Here is a 20,660-nt window from a genome sequence, read left to right on the forward strand (position 1 = left end):
TTTGCTGCAAATATTTATTCACACAGTCAAAGATGTTAAAACATCAAAGCAGCTGAGTGACATTCTGTCATAATTTTTCTGTTTTGGTTGCGCTTCCTGTCTGCAGTAAGCGAGTCGACCCGGAGGATAAAGCGGTTGAAAGAGACACAGTGACAGTCAAAGCTTTATATTACAGTGAACTGGAGGCTTTTTGAGTTGGACTGTGGCAGAGCACTCACTCCAGGTATTTCCTGCATTTCAGCTGCGTCACAGCCTCGTTTAGCCTCAGGAAACAGCACATTGGCCCAGCTAAAGCAGTCTGGCAGCATCTGCTCGGCCTCACTGTGTGCTTTATCTGCCCTGTGTGAGGCTGGGGACACCGTTCGCCTGAGGGGAGGGGTTACAGAGCAAACAAATGTCCGAGTAAAAAAAAAAAAAAAAAAGAAGACATGCATTTGGAAGTGAGGAAAGTTGGTCTGAGGTTAAGGAGTGTATCTGCAGAGACACAGCTTGATTTAACACATTTTAAGTGCCTGAGCCAACAGAGGACGGATGGACCATAAGACGTTTGTCTGTATCCTATCAGGTACAATACTATTAACAATTTAAATCCACCCAAAAATATGTTTAAATATTGCAGATCAATTTCTGAAACCAGATTGTATTTCACAGTATGCTTTTCACAATACTAGATATTGAAACTTCGATATGATACTCGTTAAAATTAAAGGAAACCTTTTTTTATAAACCCAAATTGAAGGTAATTTTCTAATTTCCAGAAATTGCAAGGAAATTCCTGTACAGTCTAAACTGTTAAAGTTTAGGTGTTTTTTTTTATATTATCATTAAAATAACACATTGTATCTTTTTAAAACGTGGTATTGAAAACCCATTGAAGCATTGAAAATGTCCACTACCTCATTTTACAGTACAGCTAATATACACCAGTGTGGTTATCAGGTATATCTGCTGAGCAGCAACTACTCGAAACTGAGAGACTTTCATCCTCTTGTTTTTGTGAATTTTGATGAGGGGAGATCACCTTGCAAAGTTTAAACTCAGCATCGAGGAAACCTCCACAGATTTAATTGTGTATGTTCATGTTTTTTTCCCACCACAAGTCTTTGTGCTTTTCCATTTGCATCATTTTTTACTTCCTCTGGCTCACAGTCAGAATTATGTTCTGCAGATAATTTATTTCATTTCAGATCTAAAATGAGACTGAATGATAGAAAAACCCTGAAGCTCCATTTCAAACGAGATAAATCTGCTGATTGGAGTCCTGACTGACTGGATAGATTTCAGTCATTCCTTAGAGAGATGAGCCAATGCAGTTCAGCTACAATTCCTTTTAATTAGTCAGAAACAAAAAGGTGTGAGGGCTGAAAATGCAGTAACTCTAAATTCAGTCCAAATAATGTTCAGAATGTCTGTAAATATTCAGCTGTGTGCAGTCCTGATATGAAAAGATGAGAAAATAAGAGGAAAAAGCTGCGACCTATAAAATATGTGCGTGCCGTTTGTCATGTAACCGGTCATCACCTCGGCCGTGTCAGGATTCTGCTGACATGCCTGAAACATGCCAACCACAGAGCCAACACGCAGCAACGATACAGAGTGACAGCCGGCCCCACGGCATGCCTCTTTAGGGATGCTAATTAGCCGTCGTCGTTAGGGGCTCTCGTTATGGGAGCTCGTTGGCATGTGACCCGCAAGGTCGCCCAGAAGAAGTGGTTTTGTGGTTAAGAGGAAGTGATGCAGGGCTGTTTGGAGCTGGAGGGACCAGGAGGCCAGGAGCATTGATCTCCCATTTCTCCTGATTCACCAGGACAGCATCCAAGACGATTTATGTCCCCTGAATGTGCTTCCTTTGATGTGTTTTAAAAGAAGACAATCTTAGTCCCAGCCTGTACCTGTCATTTAGTCATCATTTTTACATCTGAGACTTTAATGAGCGTGTTCCAATCACAGATTTTTTTTTTAAGCCAATATTTTACTGAAAAATAAACAGAATACAAAAACACCCAATGTGTGATTGAAAACACGTCCAAAAATCCTCAAAGACTTTTTAAAAAATCGTTTAAACACATTTCCTCCTGGAGAAAGTGAAGTGGAATTTCGCTTCACGTCAGAAGATGCTTCTTTATTCCTGGAGCCAAAAAGAAAGAGGAAGCACCTTAAAACTCGACTCCAGTACTACTAAGTGGAAGATTTCCAACATGTACAGGATAGAGCAGTCTTCAAGGATATGGGTTTGTAAAAATATCTCAAACAAGAAGAAAGAGAGGCATCGATGGGAGCCACAGGGGCAAAACAATCAACCCGAAATCTCTAATCTAAACTACTGACAGCACTTTTCATCCAACCATCAGTTGATCCATTTTGGGCCTCAACCTTAATTCTGAGTTTCTTCCAAAAGAAACACATTTTGGCAGCTTGTAGGTGTTAAGTTCTCCTTTTGGTCACCACCCAAACTTGTTACTACTGAGCATTATTTCTCTAAGTCTCTAAGTTTGTAAATTGAGATGAGAAGTTTGACTTTTACTCTCTTCGCCTACTTCAGGTTAAAGACGGAATTCAAAATGTATAGATAAACCCGTCCTTTCTTGTTTTTAGCATATTCTGGGTTCTAAACTACTATACAAAAGGTTAGGATTTTTTTTTTCCAGTAGATGAATGTAATTCTTAAAGGCTGTTTTTGAAAACGTTACAGAAAGGATCCCTGCCAAGATAGACATTTTGTTTTAAAGAGAGAAACATTATTTTTTTTACCTCAAACAGCTGCTACATCACTCTCTACAAGCCTCCAGACTACATTTACAAAAACAGTGGTCTTGCCTCCCATGATCCACACGCTAACAGTTTGCTTACAACAGGCTGAAAGATGAGAGCAGACAATTTGATCCAAATCTAGTATCAGTACTGAACCTTATCAATCGACATGGTTCTTTGGCTTTGCATAATGTCTTTGCTGTGTTCTTTATCCTCTCTTATCATGTTTCTTATGCCAGTACAGCTGCACTGAGAGATCTTTGGATGGCACCAAAGACCACTCAACTGAATCCTTACATCGTGCACTAGATAATTAGCTGGCTAAATCATATGGAAATGATCAACTTTGCCTGAAGTCACAGCAACATGTCTGATGTATCCTCGGGCAAGACACTTAACCTCAAGTTGCTCCTGCTGCTTTGTCGGCGGTTTGTGAAAGTGTATGAATGGGATTAGTTAGTACTGATGGGCCCGTTACACAGCAGCGTCTGCCATCAGTGAGAGAATGGATGTGAAACGTTAGCTGTGACCTGCAATTTAAAAGTGCAGAAGATTAGAAAAGCACTATTCAATCCCAAGTCCATTTAACGTTATCATTCTAATTCAGAGAGCGTCTGGATTTCAAAGACACTTACACATAATAACATCTATGAATTTTTAAATAGTTTTATGGCTTGTATATCTTTAAATAATAATAGTCATTAAATGGGTCTTTATCTATCTTTGTATGGATAACCAAAAATTGAAAAACAGGCTCCATCCGTATCAAGAAGCTGTTTTCTCATTACAGCTGGGAAACAACACAAACCTGTATTCAGCCTATAACGTGACGAGAAAATACCAGACTAAATTCAAAGGTGTAGGCGGGGCTTTAATCATCGTTGACCCAGCTTCCACTCGGAAAGTCTCTGCTGTCATCGCAGCAGTTAGCGAGAAATATGGCCGACCCGACTCTGAGGAAATAGCTGCCGAGGGGGTTGATTTTCCTGGAATACACTGCGTCACATCGCGGCTATTTATCATTCCATTAGCCTAGCATTCACTGCTGGTGGTAGCCATATTGATGCACTGCCGACTGTGTGTGCGTGTGCCTATGTGTCTTCCATTAAATTATTTTAGCATTCATTTCTGTTTCTTCCCATGTATTTTCAGCTCTGTTTGAGTCTGTGTGTTTGTGTTTACAAGCTTCACTTCCTCTGCTGATGGTAGCCGCCAGTTTTGATGCTCCTCCAACTGTGTGTGTGTGTGTGTGTGTGTGTGTGTGTGTGTGTGTGTGTGTGTGTGTGTGTGTGTGTGTGTGTGTGTGTGTGTGTGTGTGTGTGTGTGTGTGAATTAAACTGTGTGTTTGTGCACGTGCCAGAAAGGTCTCAGCACCCCCTCCTACTCACTGCTGTTATAAATGGTTAAAACATTATGTTAAAAGCTGGACTGATCAATAACTCAGCTGCAGGACTGAAAACATTTTGCAATGTGGGGGTTGATCTTTTATGTATATGTGTGAGTTTGTGCACGCGTGTGTTTGTGTGCGTGTAGTGTGAGTTATGAGCTCTCTGGGAGGTTGAATGTGACATGTGTCCAATGTTCAGCCAAAGTGACAAAAGAGGCTCCCTCAACCTAATACCCAGTCCACAGGGAGATAAGTGTGTGTGTGTGTGTGTGCGTGTGTGTGTGTGTGTGTGTGTGTGTGTGTGTGTGTGCACGCACTGATAATAACAAGCCTTTTGCCTCCCCCCCTCACTGTTAAACACCTTTAGGGGGATCCTACTTTCTTTCTGCAGAGAAGAACTGTTCACCTTTGTTTGTGTTCAAAGTAAAGTTTCGCTTTACTTCCTCTACTACACGTACGTCGTCATCAGGTTCTTAGTTTATTTTGATCATCATTAACAAGGCATCCCAACCAAAAACATAATTTCTTGTGTTTAAGAAAAACACACCAAAAAAACCCCATGATGACATTCAAGAGAAGAAAGTAGCAGATGTAATTGGCTGTCATTGTTTTGATGAAGTCATTTAGGATTTTTTTGTAAATACATTTGAAACAAAGTAAGACAAATATACTTTATAAACCAATACTTACTGTGTAATTGAAAAGTAGCATACGTTTTTATAATTTGTTGCTTCGCTCATCAAATTTCTTTTATCACCTGACTATACGCCCGAACCGTCACAACTGTAAGTTTTTATTCTACTAAAGGGTTAGGAAGTGACTTGTCAGATAAATACACCCTGTGTTTACTGATGCAGTGTTGCATCTGATTCTAAAAAGCAACTTTTATTTGTTTTAAGTCTGTAAATGATTCACCCTTTTCCTCGTTTTTCTCGTTCTTTTCTCTTGTGCTTCAGGAACTCATGGAGTGTTTTAATAATTACTTAGTGACAAAGATGCAGAGGAGGATAAATAAGCCGGATCAAATTAAAAGTCGTCCACTCTGTGAGAACACTCAGTTATAAGAACATCCCACACTGGAAGGATCAAATGAACTTTATTGATCCCTGAGGGGAGGATTAGGTCACAGCACAGGTGGAGACACACAGGTGTAGGCTGAGGAACAAGGCAAGGTGATATTAGGGAACCTCAATTAAATACAACACCAAAGAAAAAACTGTCTGCAGGGATGCAAGATAACACAGAGCTGCTTAAATATCAGACGCATCCACATGAGCTAAAAACAAACAACGTGATGGAAACGAAGCGGCTTGAGGAGAAACATCCGAGTGGACTCTCTGACCTTCTCCTCCTGCCTACATCACACTCCCGCAGACAGGATCATGTCGGCCGTCTTCATCACGAAACCCCCCCCCCCCCCCCCCCCAGTTTGTCATCTGTGCTGACGGACCCAACCCTCCCACCACAGAACACACACACACGTGCATGCACACACACATAAAAACACACTGAGTCATGGGAAACCAGAGGACCAATTAGAAAAGACAAGAAGAGGCAGCAGTGTTTTTCTCTCAGGGAATCTGATTCACTGTCAGATTTTGAACATAACTTGATTTAATTCATAGAAATTGAACACTGTTAGTGGGACACTCTCTGGAGATTCATTTAATCCAAGCCAAAAAAACATGGGACGTTTTTTTTTGCCTTTACTGGCTTGATTTTACATATTCATGCCCTAATCCCAATGCCACCTAAAGTGGGTGAATGTTAAAGAAAATCCTGGGAAGAAAAAGTGGGGTACGATACGCAGCAAAGGGCCGATCTAAGATTCGAACCCCACGGCCTCTCTGATGAGGATTATAGCCTCTGTACATGCATGACCACTATATTAGGTGCTTTTTTTTCTAGAAAATGTACGGCTCCTTTTTCTTTTCTTCATGGAACAGCCTTAATCCTTTGACAGTCGTACATGTTTTTTGGGGGGGGGACAACTGATTCTGACCTTCTTTCAGTGGTGTTGAACCTCTTTTAAAGAGTCTGAGTCTGTGAGTAAAATTTCAGTAATATCTCAAACATATAAATAATGGTGAGATCTTGATTTCAATTAATTTGGACCAGCATACTCTAGACCTCTGTTTAAAATCCTCACAATGATTGGTTGAGAAAGGTCAAGATTAAATGAGGTCAAGAAACCCCATTTGTGTCCACTCTGGGCTTCCTTACTCCCTCAAAGCCCTTGCTTTTTGTGTGAGCAAACAATGTGGCTGTTGAGAGGTCATATTCAGGTGAATTATGGAGTCTGTATGAAAGATTAAACACTTCAGAGTGCGCCCAGAGACGGCAGAGGAAGTTTTGTATGAGAGATGAATATTTATTGACAAGTGGCTTCATTGACACAGAAAGAGTTGACATTGTTGACACGTGGGAGCAGATGGTCACAGGGCTGCGTGTGGTCTGATCAATATTTCTTCACACTCGACTGAACGTGGCGAGCTGTGTGACTTGGCTGATAGAAGAGACAGAGTTAAGAAAAGAAATACAGAAAATGTAATAAAACAGAATCTAGTCTCTGCTGGGGTCAGATGTTTTAGTCTGTAACTCTAAAGTCCTGTCAGATTTGATCTTACAATACATCGACACCTCAATGACAGGAAGTAGAAAGAAAGAAATTGATGGTTGTCTGTCTCAAAACTTTGATTTGGAAGTTTTATGAAAAACCTGAAGTTAGGGTCTGTCTGTCTCAAAACTTTGATTTAGAAGTTTTATGAAGAACCTGAAGTTAGGGTCAAGTCTTTCCCTGAAATTAATCATCAGCACTGGGTTTTATCAGCTCTACATTAGTTTTAACGTTGTCTAGATTGAACATAATTTGTGTCCCTAATAGGTGTAAAGTCCTCTATAATTTACAGTTGTCATCGTGATGGTTTTGAAAGTTTGGACAACTTTGAGGATGAAGAGGAGCTGAGGGTCGTACCGGCTGTTTGTTGTCAGCAGTGTGTTGTCTGTGACAGATGACATCCCTCAGGAATGTATGATGACTTTGTTATGACTCCTGCTTTAGTTCATGAGCCCAGATCATTTCATCCATCCAACACCAGAGGACCGTTAAATCACCCTAGGTTTTATCACTTGCTCTCACTGTTTTGATTTTACACGATAACTGCTGTAGATAAAGTGGGAAGTTATACTGATCACCTCATCATAATGTTTTCTCATATTCTACATCTTTGTGGATTTACATTAGCTAACATACTTTTTCCAGGTGTTAGTCTGTTCAGAGACAATCAGACATGAGAGTAAACACTGAAACAAGCACTGCCTCACTGACTATCAAGTTAAATCATCATTACTGTGAGAATGTTCTTTTGTTAGGGTTGGTCATTTTCTGCAGATACAATTTTTACGATTATGGTTGAAATTGTCTTTAGGACCTCACAGAAATTAATAACTCATGTGCTCTGAAAAAGAAACGAAGAAAATCTGTAATCTGTGGCAGCCTGTGAAAACTTCAACCAGTGTCTGCCAAGAAGAGCCAATTTTGATAAACCAATCACGTGTCCCGGTCTCCCTGTTGTTCTCTCACCCCCCTGCATGCATGAGCCTACACTCGGAGCCGAGGTTTGCTTCTGGACCAACAGCGCTTGTGCATGTAAAGTGAAACAAATTCTAAGAATCAGGAAGGGAAAAGAGACAAAGAAGAAAGATTAAAACACAAAGAGAAGTTAAAGCAAACACATAAAAAGAAAACTGCACAGAGAAAGAGAGAGGGAAGTGGGTTCACTGTTATCTCCAGAGTTTCTCCAAGATATTGATTGACTGACAGACTGACGGACAGGGTTCAGAGGTGATCTCAAACCCACGTCTCTGGTCCTTTGTGGGCTCCTTGTTCTTCTGAGACTCCCTCCCTGACGCCCCCTCAGGCTCTATTTCTGTAGTGACACATTATCCCCCCCCCTCTATAAATCATTTGGACACAGCTGGTGAAATGAACATGACTTAGCACTCTGCGATTTTCTCGAGGAACGCCAACAAGTGTCTGCATCAAAGCCAACGACACTTCTTCCCATACCAACACACATAGCTAAGTAATGAGCCACTCGAGAGCTCGTTACACAGGAATTTTACAACAGCCCCGAGCAGTTGTCAGGCAGCCCTTCTCTTTTTAAAACACATGTAGAGCAGTAAGTCTTTCCACTAAAATTGGACCTGCAGAGGTAAACAACAATAAGATCACAGGATGTGACAATGATTATGACAATGTTTTGATCGAGTCCACCCATAGTTTTTTGGTGTGATTTGCTTCGAGGTTGGTATTTCTTTTAAAGGGAACCTTTAGCATCTAGCATACAGCCACTCTGATGAGCGATTTTCAGCACCCTTTACCTCTATTTCAAAGTTTTCAGGATCATCCTTAGGCGTACATTCTTGAAAATATTTCATTGGTTCATTGCAAAATAACCCCTGTACCCTCAGTTATAGTATCCCTCCATATTAGTGTCTGTTTAAGGTACCCCCTTAGAAACTTCTTTAGGAAAAGTGTTCTGTTTCATCTGAAGCATTACATTCTGTTTAGTGGTAATTAGTGGGGGGGGGGGGGGGGTTCTTTACATGTTTATTGTGTGTCTGTTATGTTAAGTTTAAACTATGATATTCCAGCATTACCTCTAAATAAGACCAACTCAAATTCTATAAAAACAACAAAAAAACAAACAGATTGCAGTGAGCCACTGAGCCTCTAATGTACGAGTAAGAAAAGGTTTTGTCACGAATAAAGAGATCTGAGGCAGTCCACTGAAAGGTTAAGTAGCTCTTTTTCCCTTGGCTTTTCATTATTAAAAGTTAAACTGTGTCTGACACATTTTTCTCCCCACTAAAGAAACTCGCCTCAGCAACATTTAGACTTTGGAGGCATGAAAAGCTCCCGCCTGAAATAAATAGAAGGCTGACATTTTCCATAATGACATGTAAACCATGAGTCTGCTGAATACTGAAAGCTGAATGATATTAAAAACTCGTTTCCTGAAACAGCAAAAAGATGTTAAATGAGAACAAATGCCATTAAAGTTCTTTATGCAGTCCATTATGAACTGTTTCATGTAACATAACAAGACATTGAATATCCTGCACCAACTTTTATTCCTCATTATGATACAGTAACATCAGTTACTCTGTTTTAAATGACACCTTTCTTTAAGTGTGATTGACGAGGTCCTTTATTTTAAAATATTTAATGAACTGGGATATATGTCTGTTATTTGTCAGATTGACCCTGTGACTTTCATTATTTCCCTTACTTTTAAGGAACCTCAATAAAGAGAAAAAGTGATGGATGTATTTTTGTAGGACAACCCGGAGGTAGTGTTGATATGAAGTCTATTGAGAATTCGCCTATGGGATTTTTGCATTGGATTTTTGATCTTTGCAGAAAATAAGCTGCCAAACACACATTTCTGAAGTGTAGCCGTTTCGTTCAGCAGGCTAATCTTCATTAAAAAAAACCACTTTTATGATCTTTGAAGCAGTAATGCAGCCGAGAGAAGTAAAAAGCTAACGTAATGCTACGAGAGAACTACACCACGGTCGATTTTGACGTCCCAACCGTTAATGCTTACTCGATATAATCAACAGTTTTAAAAAGCTAGTGAAACCGTAGCTTAATAAGTCCTTTAGTAACATTATATTTGCAAGAGCGCTGAAAAACATGACTAGAGCTGATGCTGGATTGTCACATAAAACAAAATGATAGCCAATTAGGAAGCAAGCTAAGTGTTCATCTACCATGTTTGTCTGCCATCTGTTAGTGTGTGGTGCGCTGTTTTGGTCAAATTCTTGCTCTCGGCAAGCTACAGTAACAAATTGGTTGAATTCCTCATTATTTTTCCTGATGTTTGGTATCTCTTGCATTTTCAACATCTGCTAAGGTTGTATAAATCTTGTTATGTGGGCCAGGCTTTAGCTATAAATGCTTAGCTAGACGCATTTGCTAGTATATGTGTTAACTCATCAATCATCGTCCACTTGTTTTCTTGAATTGCTTGTGCGTGCACTCTTGCCTCTATTATTAGATTGTGTTCAGTGTTCCCACATCTGAACAGTCAGCGTGTTCTGAAAATAAGAGTTTATCTTGCTAACATATGTGGTGATAACTCAGTAAGCCTGTAACTCAAGGGTGTGAATCCTGAGCTAAAGAAGTCGGGGGTTCAAAGGGTTAGAAGCAGATTTACTGGACGTCTCTCAAACTCTGCTGTGATTTTATTTTCTGACCTGATGACTCTGAGCGGGAATGTTGATGAATGTTTTTCTCTGTAACTTTTAACGAGTGTATCAGGATCAGGTTGGTGTGAACACTCATCAGCAGACTGAGTATGTGTGTCCTTAGGAGTGCTCGGTAATCAGGGTAGTTGAGATGTTCTAATGATTACGCATTGGAGACGACTCTGTTATTAATGTGACAACACACACACACACACACACTCGCATACATGCACACATTCACAGTTAGCTGGGATCAAAGCCCTGGTTTGCAGCCAGCCGGCTCTGTGCTGTGATGCTAACAGCTAATTGACCCGCCTCGATAGTTTAGCTTCTATTTCAGGAGCTGCTGTGTCACTGAGGAGACATTCAGCAGACTAACAGCCAGAAGGATTTTCTCCAACTGTCTTTCTGAAAAACACTCACAGCACTGACCTAAACTTAACATATTCTGTCTGGAAACGTCAACCAAATGTCTTTTAACCATCTGTGTGGCGCTCCAGCACAGTGTCAAATGTACACTTTTCTTATTTGTTTTATAATTATTTTAAGTCTTCTCTTCTAGTTTCTCTCTGTTTATAAATTCCAGACTATTATCTCGGTTTAGACCAGAACAGGTTAGACCCAGATTACATTAGATTAGACTGGACTAGTCTAGTCTAGTCTAGAGGTAAATTAGATCAGAGTAAAACAGACTCGACCACAGACTCTTGACTATATATAATTGTGTGATTGTATTAGTCTAAGACTGGAACAGGTTAGAATAACCTAAATTTGGCTGGACTTGAATAGAATAATAGGCTAGCCCATAGTAAACCAGATTTCACAAAATATGTAATTGATTAAATAAAATAAAATAGGTCTGAACTAGATTGGGCTAGATTAGGTAAAACTAGACTAAACTCGGTTAGATTAAATTAGATTAGATACATGTGGTTTAGATTTGTTTTTTGTTAACGATGGAGAGGTAAAAATATGGTGAGAAAAGTTGTTAATCTAACATGTTTGAACCTATAGAACATTCTGGGTCTGTATAAGGTGTGGAGAGAAAAACACACACACACCCACACACCCACACACACCTCTGGTCCTTCCGTCTCCCAGCAGAGATGGCACAAAACAATGTCCCCCCGGCAACCAGCACTGTGATACGGTTGCTATAGCGATGCTAAGTACTCTCTTCCTCCCGGACTCGAGTTTACCTGAGTGTTATAATTAGAGGTGTGTGCGTGTATGTGTGTGTGTCTGTGTGTGTGTTTGAGCAGGAGGTCATAGGGAACAGACCTGAATGGCAGGAAGAACATGAAGTGAACGTACACACAGAAATCCCCAGGATATCTCCCAGAATACCCTCTGTCTTTCTCACTCTCTATTTTATTCTCCCTTTTTTAGGATTTTAATATGTACATTTTTTAAAACGAGTCATTATAATTTTTTTAATATAAACATATGTCAACAAACAAAATTCTTCAAGAATAGTTGCTGTTATCACAGTTTAGTATTCATGGAAAAAATTATACCAGTAACAAAATGTATGCACAGTGCACATAGGATAATGCCTGGCAGCACCACTGGTAGTTAAACACCATAACGCAGAGTACAAAAAATAATTTAACCTTTAATTAATCTTGAAAGATCATTGAGGGTCGACCCTCATTTACAATGACTACAGGTCATTACAGAAATGATGTGTAAAAACATTAGATTAAAAATACTAGACAGATAAATACAAGACTGCTCAAATCAAAGTCTAAAATGTAACTACGATAATTAAGTGAGTCTTATTCTTCCTGTGTTCAATGAGGTAAAATTACTATTTCTTTCAATTATGGCTTTGAATAGAGTGATGTAATGTTAATTTCTCAAAGGAAAGCACATTGTTCTTGACAAACTTTGCTCTGAACACTGAATATTTTTATACCATGTTATGTTTGGATTTGATGAATAACACTAAAATGTTCCATCAGGGCAGTGTTAAAAACACATTGCGTATATAATGTTTGAGTCTTTCTTAGGCCAAACTGTAAGTAAGTAAAGACTATTTATAAAGTACCTTTCAAGAGCAGACGTCACAAAGTGCTTCACAATACAAGATTAAAAAAACAGGAACATTACCGTATACGCAGACAGTTACATAAAAGCAAACATATGAAACAACCCACACATCTGTGGGTCTTTGGCTGTTATTCTAAAGTGTCCACAGCTCTCAGCTCTCTTTAAGTTTAGGTGATGTAATCTCAAAGGCACAGTCCTCTTTTGTTTTAACATCGGTGATAGGAACAACCAACAAACCCTAATCAGACGACCTCAGGGTCCTGCTTTTGTTGAATGGCTTAATCAGCTTAGTGGTGCAAGCCGGAGCCTGACTGTGCAAAACTCTTAACACAATAATACGAATTTTAAACTGGATTCTTAAATTGATGGGGAGCCAGTGCAAAGACAACAGGATAGGTGTGACATGAGACCGTCTAGATATTTTCGCCACCAGCTTACCAGCAGCATTTTGGACCCCTTGTAAAGCACTTCATGGATGTAAAGCTGAGCGATCATCTTAGTCTTTGAATCTCTCATTTCACTTTAAAAAACTCTTAGACAGCTCAGCTGACAAGTCAAAATGAAATATCCACCTGATGACATCAAACCCGTAACAAGTTCCTGTTTCTGTGGTTAAGTTAATATTGTAACCCACGATCACTAGAAGGTCCTGACTGTGTCCTACAGAAGCGACATTTCAAAATAAAAGCCAAACAATGTTTTATTTTAAATGTGCAATAACGGAATATCAAGCATGCTTTAATTCATTAATAACTATTAGAATAGTACAATTGATCAGCATTACAATAATAATTGTAATTTGACAGCCCTACATCCAAGCTTTTATACAGTCAAGTGAAAATAAACAACTTCGAAAAAACCTTTTGAGGTTTGAAAGACATGCACAACCGTGTGTGTGTATGTGTGTGTGTGTGTGTGTGTGTGTATGTGTGTGTGTGTGATGTAGGTGTGTAAGTGCCGGGCTGAGGGGCCTCCTTTGGAGAGAGTGGGGGGTCTGAAGTGGTGTCCCTCCATTAACACAGACAGAGGTGTGTGTGAGAGATAACTGCAGGCTCTCACACTCTGACACCTCGCGCACGCAAACACACACACACAAATCACAGACCTACATGCAGCCTCATGTCTGCATTTTTTTTTTTTTTTTTCAAACACACTCTCTTTACGTCCTCGAGACCCTCAAATGCACAAACACACTCTCAGTCAGCCCATCACACACACTTCACTTCCACTCTCTCCACTCACATGCCACCATGTTGACTAACTCGCCACGAGATGGCTGGACGACTGGATGGCAGTGCAGAAATCATACACACATACATCGTAATCAGTGTGTGTGTGTGTGTGTGCGTGTGTGTGCAAGATGCAGTGGCCTGGCTCAGAGTTGGTGTCAGTTCGAGTGGTATCAAAATGACTCTTGTGTGTGTGTGTGTGTGTGTGTGTGTGTGTATGTGTGTGTGTTTATGTGTTGTTTTCATACCGTAACATTTGTGACATCCATTGTTCAAAATATACCTGTTTACTGTTTCGTTAATAATCACAACATTGTGTACTTTCTGATTTGATCAGCATTGATTTCTCTTACTGTAATGTTTGTATCAGCAGCTCCTTTTAATTTTGTTACTGAATGTAACTGTGCCAGGAAACATTGTAAATTATATTATCATTGATTACTGTTACCGTAGTGTTTAGCAAACAGCTTTCCAGCTTCTTATTACCAAGTTACACATCTGTATGACACACTTATTTTCACCCTAACGTCTGAACAAGAGGCTCCTTATTTCTAAAAGATTTCATAGATAGCTGATTCTGTTAGATAGAATAGAAGTGTAATGATGACGTGAGCTGATATATGATGACTTTATACGTGACTCATTAAAATGAGATGAGCATGATGCTATGTTACAGTAAAATGAGCTCGTATAATCAACCCTACAGTGGTCTGTCATTGACTGGCGGTACAGCCGGTTGTTGTTGATATGACTAATGTTTGCATCAGCAGTTTTATTCTCAAGTTGTTTTCTTCTTCAGCCATCTTACCGTAATGTTTGTATCAGAGGTGCACTGAGATGAAATGTTTTTATTGCATTAAAATTGATTGTTGTTGTTTGCATTAGATTATTGATTGTTTTTTATCTGCAGGTCTGGGCTTTCACCAAAGCTGTTTCCGTATAGCAGCTAATAATACCTGATATTTTGGCATTACATTCACATCACCTTCAGAGCAGCTTGGCAGTCTGACGATGATTACTTTGCAACAACACAAGCTAGGAATGTGTTTTTGTGGTTTCATAATATGAATCCTATTAGTTAGGATGTGATTTAAATGGCATGAAATTGACTGTTCCGGTCGAGTGCTTTAAAGGTCAAAGACTGCATTTTTTGAAGGCAGAATCTGATACAGTGCTGCTTTTCTGCTGAAATCTACTAATGCTGGATCTGATGGTTGTAAAAGGGAAACTTTAGAGGGGTACATATACTGTACCCTGACAGACAAAGTAAAAGCTATGCACACACAGAAACAAAGACATTAAAGTAACAGGAGAGACAAAAACAGAACAAACTCTACAATGACACACTAAAACTCAAACAATCAACATACAAACATCCGAAAGATGAACTAACTTGTGAACGAAACATTAATAGTGTCCTCTTAAAATGACGGTTATTAATTGTACATTTAGGCTAAAATTGGTGCAGGTTAAAAGCAGAGGAGGGAATGTGATTATGGGTGTTTAAATATTATTACATCAGTGGTGTATTGAATGGTAAACGCAGGTAAATGGAGTATTCACACTTGTGTTTCAGTCTCCATAGGTTTAAATCTCCTCTGATTCACACCTTTTAATTGATTGATCTTATTCAATAGGATGCGGTAGTTCCTAAAATGGTGACGGGATTGTCCTCCCTACTCCGTCTCCTATTGACTATCACATGCATAAACTAAAAATGCAAGAGGTGTATTTGTCACTGTTAGTAACAGAGTCCTTTTATCCTCGACTGGACGGCTTAGTTTGGGGGAAAAATTAAGCGTATACCCACTTCTACAGGCACCAATGTATAATATTTAATTAAAGGAAGAGAAATGAGTTCTGACTGACAAATAATTTTAAATAGCTGCTGTACAACGTTTAGGCTTTTTGAAAGTGTATTGTCATTAATTAAAGATACTTACAGTTTTCCTTTAATCGTTTTTTGGACATAAAAATAATTTCCTTTTACATTACCTCATTCATTTCATATAACTGTATTTTTTTTAGTAAATAAAACATCATTATTAATAATCTATAGTAATCCCCGGCATGTCGTCGTTCATAGTAAACCGTACGCCCTCTGAAGTATTCTCTGGGAGATGAGTAAAAACCTGATGTAACTGATTTCCTCCCACATGTTTCATTTAATCTCTTAATGTCACACAGCTGTTTAGTGTGAGTCTTACATAACTGAATATTTAATTTGTCTGTGTAATCAATGAGTTACCATTCCCACCAAATGCTGTGCAAGGTGATAATGAATACAGGCATAACTACATGTTGATTTAGTGAGTGAGCTGCTGTTACAAACCTCCCCTGCTTTGTGTGGCGGTCTGGCGGGGGTGGTGCCAGCCGGGGCAGGTCAGCACGGTGGGCTAAGGTTGTCGGTTTAAATCCCCAGATAACGTCTGCACAGCGGCAACCTCTGTGAGTCAGCCTGAAGCTCGTCTGTGAGTCAGAGCTTTGTTCTACCAGAGGTTTGTTCTGTTAACGTCAAACTCTTCCTCGATCACCACAACTCCTCCAGCTCAGTCACAGGCTTCAGATTTATGATTTAAAAGTTTACAAAGCACCACTCCAAAGCTGAAAGTCAGCATCTATGGGAAAGATTTTACTCTCAGGGACTTCTGGTTGAATAAAAGTAATATGAAGATCAAAATCCTCCACTTGTTGTGCTTTTTATTGCATTTTATTTAGGAATTAAATACTTTTGTTCAAATTAAGTGTTTACAGATTTACATTATGACCGAGCTCAAAAACAGAGAAATAACTACACAAAAAACACATTAGCTATTAATTCAGGGTTTTGATTAGTGACTTGAATTGTGGCAGCTCTGCACGCTGTCAGATGTGTTCGGGGGAAGAATTGTAGAGGGAACGGCCAGCGATGGTTAAGGCTCTGTCAACCCAGGCATGATGCTTGGTCTTGAGTGAGAGAGAGAGAGAGGAAGTTGGTTTCAGAGGAGCAGAAGCTGTTGGAAGGAGTGTGGGAGTGGAGCAGGTTAGAGAGGTAAGAGGGGGCCTGATGGTCGAGGGCTTTAAATGGAAAGAGAAGGACTTTGAACTGGAATCATTGGGGACCTTGGAGGCAGTGGTTCTGGAGGAGAGGGTTGATGTGGTCACGGGAGCGGGAGTGTGTGAAGAAGCTGGCAGAAGAGTTTTGCATGAGCTGAAGTTTATCGAGGACTTTGGAACAGAAATGATCTGACATAGCCTGAATGATTGACATACACGTTTTAAGTGCAGTAAGCTGATTCTTGTAATGTGTTTCTCACACTAATATGTGCTCCGAGCCTGTCTAAAAAAATGATGAGAATAGTCCATCCTCTCTCCTCGTCTTTTGCCTGCTCCACTTTTCAGAAAATGTTTTCTCGGACAGGCCGTTTGGAGATTTTCCCTTCATGACATCACAAAGGGCATTAACCCCTCCCCCATGTTGGTGACACTCCCACAGCTCAGTGTTTGTTCTGCCCTCTAAGTCTGCCCTCTCACCGTGAAGAAGGCATGATGCAAGAAAGCCCAGTAGTTTAATTAAAGGATTGGAGGGAATTTTGAGCAAGAAACAGACCTATTTCTGGGAATTCTGAAAAATATGTGACCTTTAAACCTAAAAACTCCACTTCTGACTTGTGTGTATTCAGTCTTCCACAGATTAAAGCTTGATTTCAAGCTGCTGTAACTTCAGGCATTTGACCACCTGGTTGATAAATTCTAATTTGAATTGTGTGAGTCGGTTGTTGTGTGTTGTCGTGTGCAGTATCAGCTCCTCCTCCTCACTGACCGGCTCAGAGCTGCTGTGTATCAGCGGCTCAGATGTGACTGTGTGGGCGGCGATGGATGTGATAGGATATGAATGTAGAATATCAATTATGATGAATGCCATCCCTGAGTTACATGTTCCATCTCCACGGTGACACGTGTGGGCGGATCCCGGTTGCACAGCGGTAACAAGCCTTTAGCCGTAAACACTGATGAGGAAATAGAGCGGGTGTTTGTGTCGGGGGGGGGGGGGGGGGGGTAGACAGACATTTATGATTGAAATCTATCAGGTTTCAAAGTGTTCCTACACCTACTTTCTACTCCAACATGTGGTGTTAGATTTCCTAATCACAGATTTAAGAGACACAAGAGTTACAGATACATAACTGTTGAATACTCGATGAAGGCTTTGGTGCCTAAAAAAATCCTTCAAATGTTTCTTTAAAATCTGCTTTTAAATCATTTGTACATAACAAATATGCAGATGTTTCAACAGCTGCAGAAAACTGCTGTAACAGTTGGAGTGTGTGTGTGTTGCAGAAAATGTCCGGACGGGTTCGACTGTCTGAAGGCAGGAAGGAACCCAAACTACGGCTACACCAGCTTCGACACCTTTGGGTGGGCCTTTCTTTCCCTGTTTCGCCTTATGACACAAGACTACTGGGAAAACCTCTACCACCAGGTACATTTTTCCCAAATGTTTTAGTGATGACCAAGATAAAAGATTGATCAATATGAAGGCTGTGAAATAAATGTTTGAGTTTTCCCATGACAAGACTTGTTTCATAAAAGCCAGTGTGGGGCTTTACTTTACAGTGGAAGGGGAAATGTCTTTCAGAAGGGGTTACTGGCCAAGACAGAAAAACCTTTTAGCCTATCACAAGGAAGGACAGGCTGTATTGGCTGAAGCACAATAATAGAACACATTTCTCTCATTAAATTACGTCCACTGAATTTTTTTTTTAATGTCATCAACATGTTCAGATTAATTTTTAAGTGCCTGATAACATTACTTAAAGGGTCGCTACAAGGATGGACCTTTTAATGAAAGAGGTAGACGATTTTTTGACTAGCAACAACATTACTTGGCTCAGTACAAACCAAAAACAGTCATTTAACTCTGTAGAAAACAAGAGTTACTGGTCAGCCTTCGCAAAAAGTTTTAATATTTTAATGCAACACAATATTTGTTTAACACAGTGGTTCTCAGCTGGTGGGTTGGGACCCAAAAGTGGTTCACAATGCCGTTTTCTGTCACAGACGTGTGCCTGGAAAAAAGTGTCAAACTGTCTGTGAAGTGTTTCTTTTGAGCCTTGTCTTTGCCATTTCCAGTTCTTTTTTCATTTTTGATTAAATAAACCTGATTGGTCTACAATCTTTGGAAATGTGCTTAATAATTTCTTAGTAATTGGTTGTGAGTCCTGAGGCTAGACGGCTAGATGAGAACTCCTGGTTAAGCAGACATACAATAAAAGAATAACCAAGACAAAGTGTTCTGTGTTGTTATCAAGAAAGTTTAGTTGTTTAAAAGAGATCTATTTAAAGTGCTTTTAATGATAGTTAAACGTATCAGATCTTTACTCAGAAAACAGTTTCACAGGGAGTCATTCGAGATTTATGTTAAATGTTAGGTTTTTTAAAAAATAGATAAATATTATTCTAAATGTGAATTCAAACCTGGACCTAGATGTTCAGTAAAGCTCTTTTTACTGCTTTCAAAGCTAATTTCTGTGAGAATATGTTATTAAGGAGCCATGCCAACAGTTTGTCACTTTCTCATTTCTTCCATTTCTGGAGGGTGTCAACTGGACAGTTGAGGAGGACACCGTACAGAGGAGTTTTAACGAGTAGTAAAAAAAGTATTTCTTGTGTCTGCAGACTCTGCGATCAGCGGGTAAGACCTACATGGTATTTTTTGTGGTGGTTATTTTCCTGGGCTCCTTTTACCTGGTCAATCTGATCCTGGCCGTGGTCGCCATGGCATACGAGGAGCAGAACCAGGCGACCATCGCTGAGGCGAGCCAGAAAGAGCGAGAGTTTCAGGTGGCCATGGAGAGGCTGAAGAAGGAGCAGCAGGTAAATTAGTGAGGAGGATTCTCATGCATATGCACATTTCTGAATAAATAAATAAGGTAATAAGAAATAAGATAATAATCTTAAATAAGATAATTTACGTTTGCTTTTATTGTTCACCAGGCTGCGGCTCAGAAACTCTTGGACACTGACTCAATGATGTCACCAGATCTCTCTCCGTTCGCTTTGCCATTGGACATCATGGAGGAGAGGAGGCGGAGTCAAGCTCTGACGGGAGTGGCTGAATTGGAGGGGAACCTGTCAGAGGAGAAGTTGCTGCAGGTGGACATGACGGAGGGGGGGAAGGTGAGACAAGCAGAAACATGTTGTGTCGAAAAAAAGAATAAGAAAAGCCACATTTTCCGAATTAACAACCAACATTTTCCCCGCCCTTCTCCAGCCCCTCCACCCGCTCCTCGGCCGGTCCTTCTCCACCAGGACTCGGCGGAGCAGTCAGGTCTCCTCCATCTTTAACTTCCGACTGAGGAGCCGGGGGTCGGAGGGGGAGATGGCAGATGACGAATACAGCGTGCCGGGTGATGTGGTGGAGGGTGTCGGGGGTCGAACCTACAGCGGGGGGACCTTCAGCGGCATCCTGCCCCACCCGTGGCCCAAACGAAGACCGAGCACCTTCAGCACCGCCAGTCGGGGCTCCCAGGTAAACCCCAAAAAATGTAGATTGAATCAGATTTTATTTGTTATCAGTAAATGTTTTGTGATTAGATTAGACAAAAATTAAGGGAAATCAAATGTATATGGTAGCCCTGCAGCGTTCTGTCCTTGGAAAATCTCCAGAGAGCTGGCCAATCAGAAGAAAGTGGGCACTTAGAAAGGGGGGCCAAAAAGAGACCAGAAGTGTAACGATCAGTTTCAAGCAAAGGCTAAATTATGGGTTTTACTGACACAGGAACAAGATAAATACAATTCTTTGAGCTGCAAATCATGAAAAGAGCTGACCTAATTGTTTCACAAACTGACAAGATGAAAAGTGAAAATGATAATAATCTCTCACAGTAAGACCTAGAAGGAAAAAAAAAACTGGGGAAATGAAGACAGCGTTTAATGTTATATATAAATATAAATGACAAAGCAGATTTGTCCCTGTATTCCTAACTTTTTTTAATTCTTCTTTC

General features: G+C 40.1%; 1 protein-coding gene and 1 long non-coding RNA gene across 2 annotated transcripts in view; one reads left to right on the forward strand and one right to left on the reverse strand.

Annotated features, from left to right (window-relative positions):
* Positions 1–20,660, reverse strand: part of LOC306835406 — a 145,954-nt gene that overhangs the window by 111,352 nt on the left and 13,942 nt on the right. The gene's annotated exons all lie outside the window — the stretch shown is intronic.
* LOC306835389 (sodium channel protein type 3 subunit alpha-like) overlaps positions 1–20,660 on the forward strand; it is a 169,690-nt gene that overhangs the window by 81,759 nt on the left and 67,271 nt on the right. Inside the window, exons 13-16 of the mRNA XM_079361877.1 lie at positions 17,995–18,136; positions 19,333–19,530; positions 19,651–19,833; positions 19,928–20,185. Of these exons, the coding sequence (XP_079218003.1) occupies positions 17,995–18,136; positions 19,333–19,530; positions 19,651–19,833; positions 19,928–20,185 (781 nt within the window). The remainder of the gene's footprint in view (positions 1–17,994; positions 18,137–19,332; positions 19,531–19,650; positions 19,834–19,927; positions 20,186–20,660) is intronic.

This window comes from Symphodus melops, assembly GCF_947650265.1.
Source record: "Symphodus melops genome assembly, chromosome: 14".
NCBI classification, from domain to species: Eukaryota; Metazoa; Chordata; class Actinopteri; order Labriformes; family Labridae; genus Symphodus; species Symphodus melops.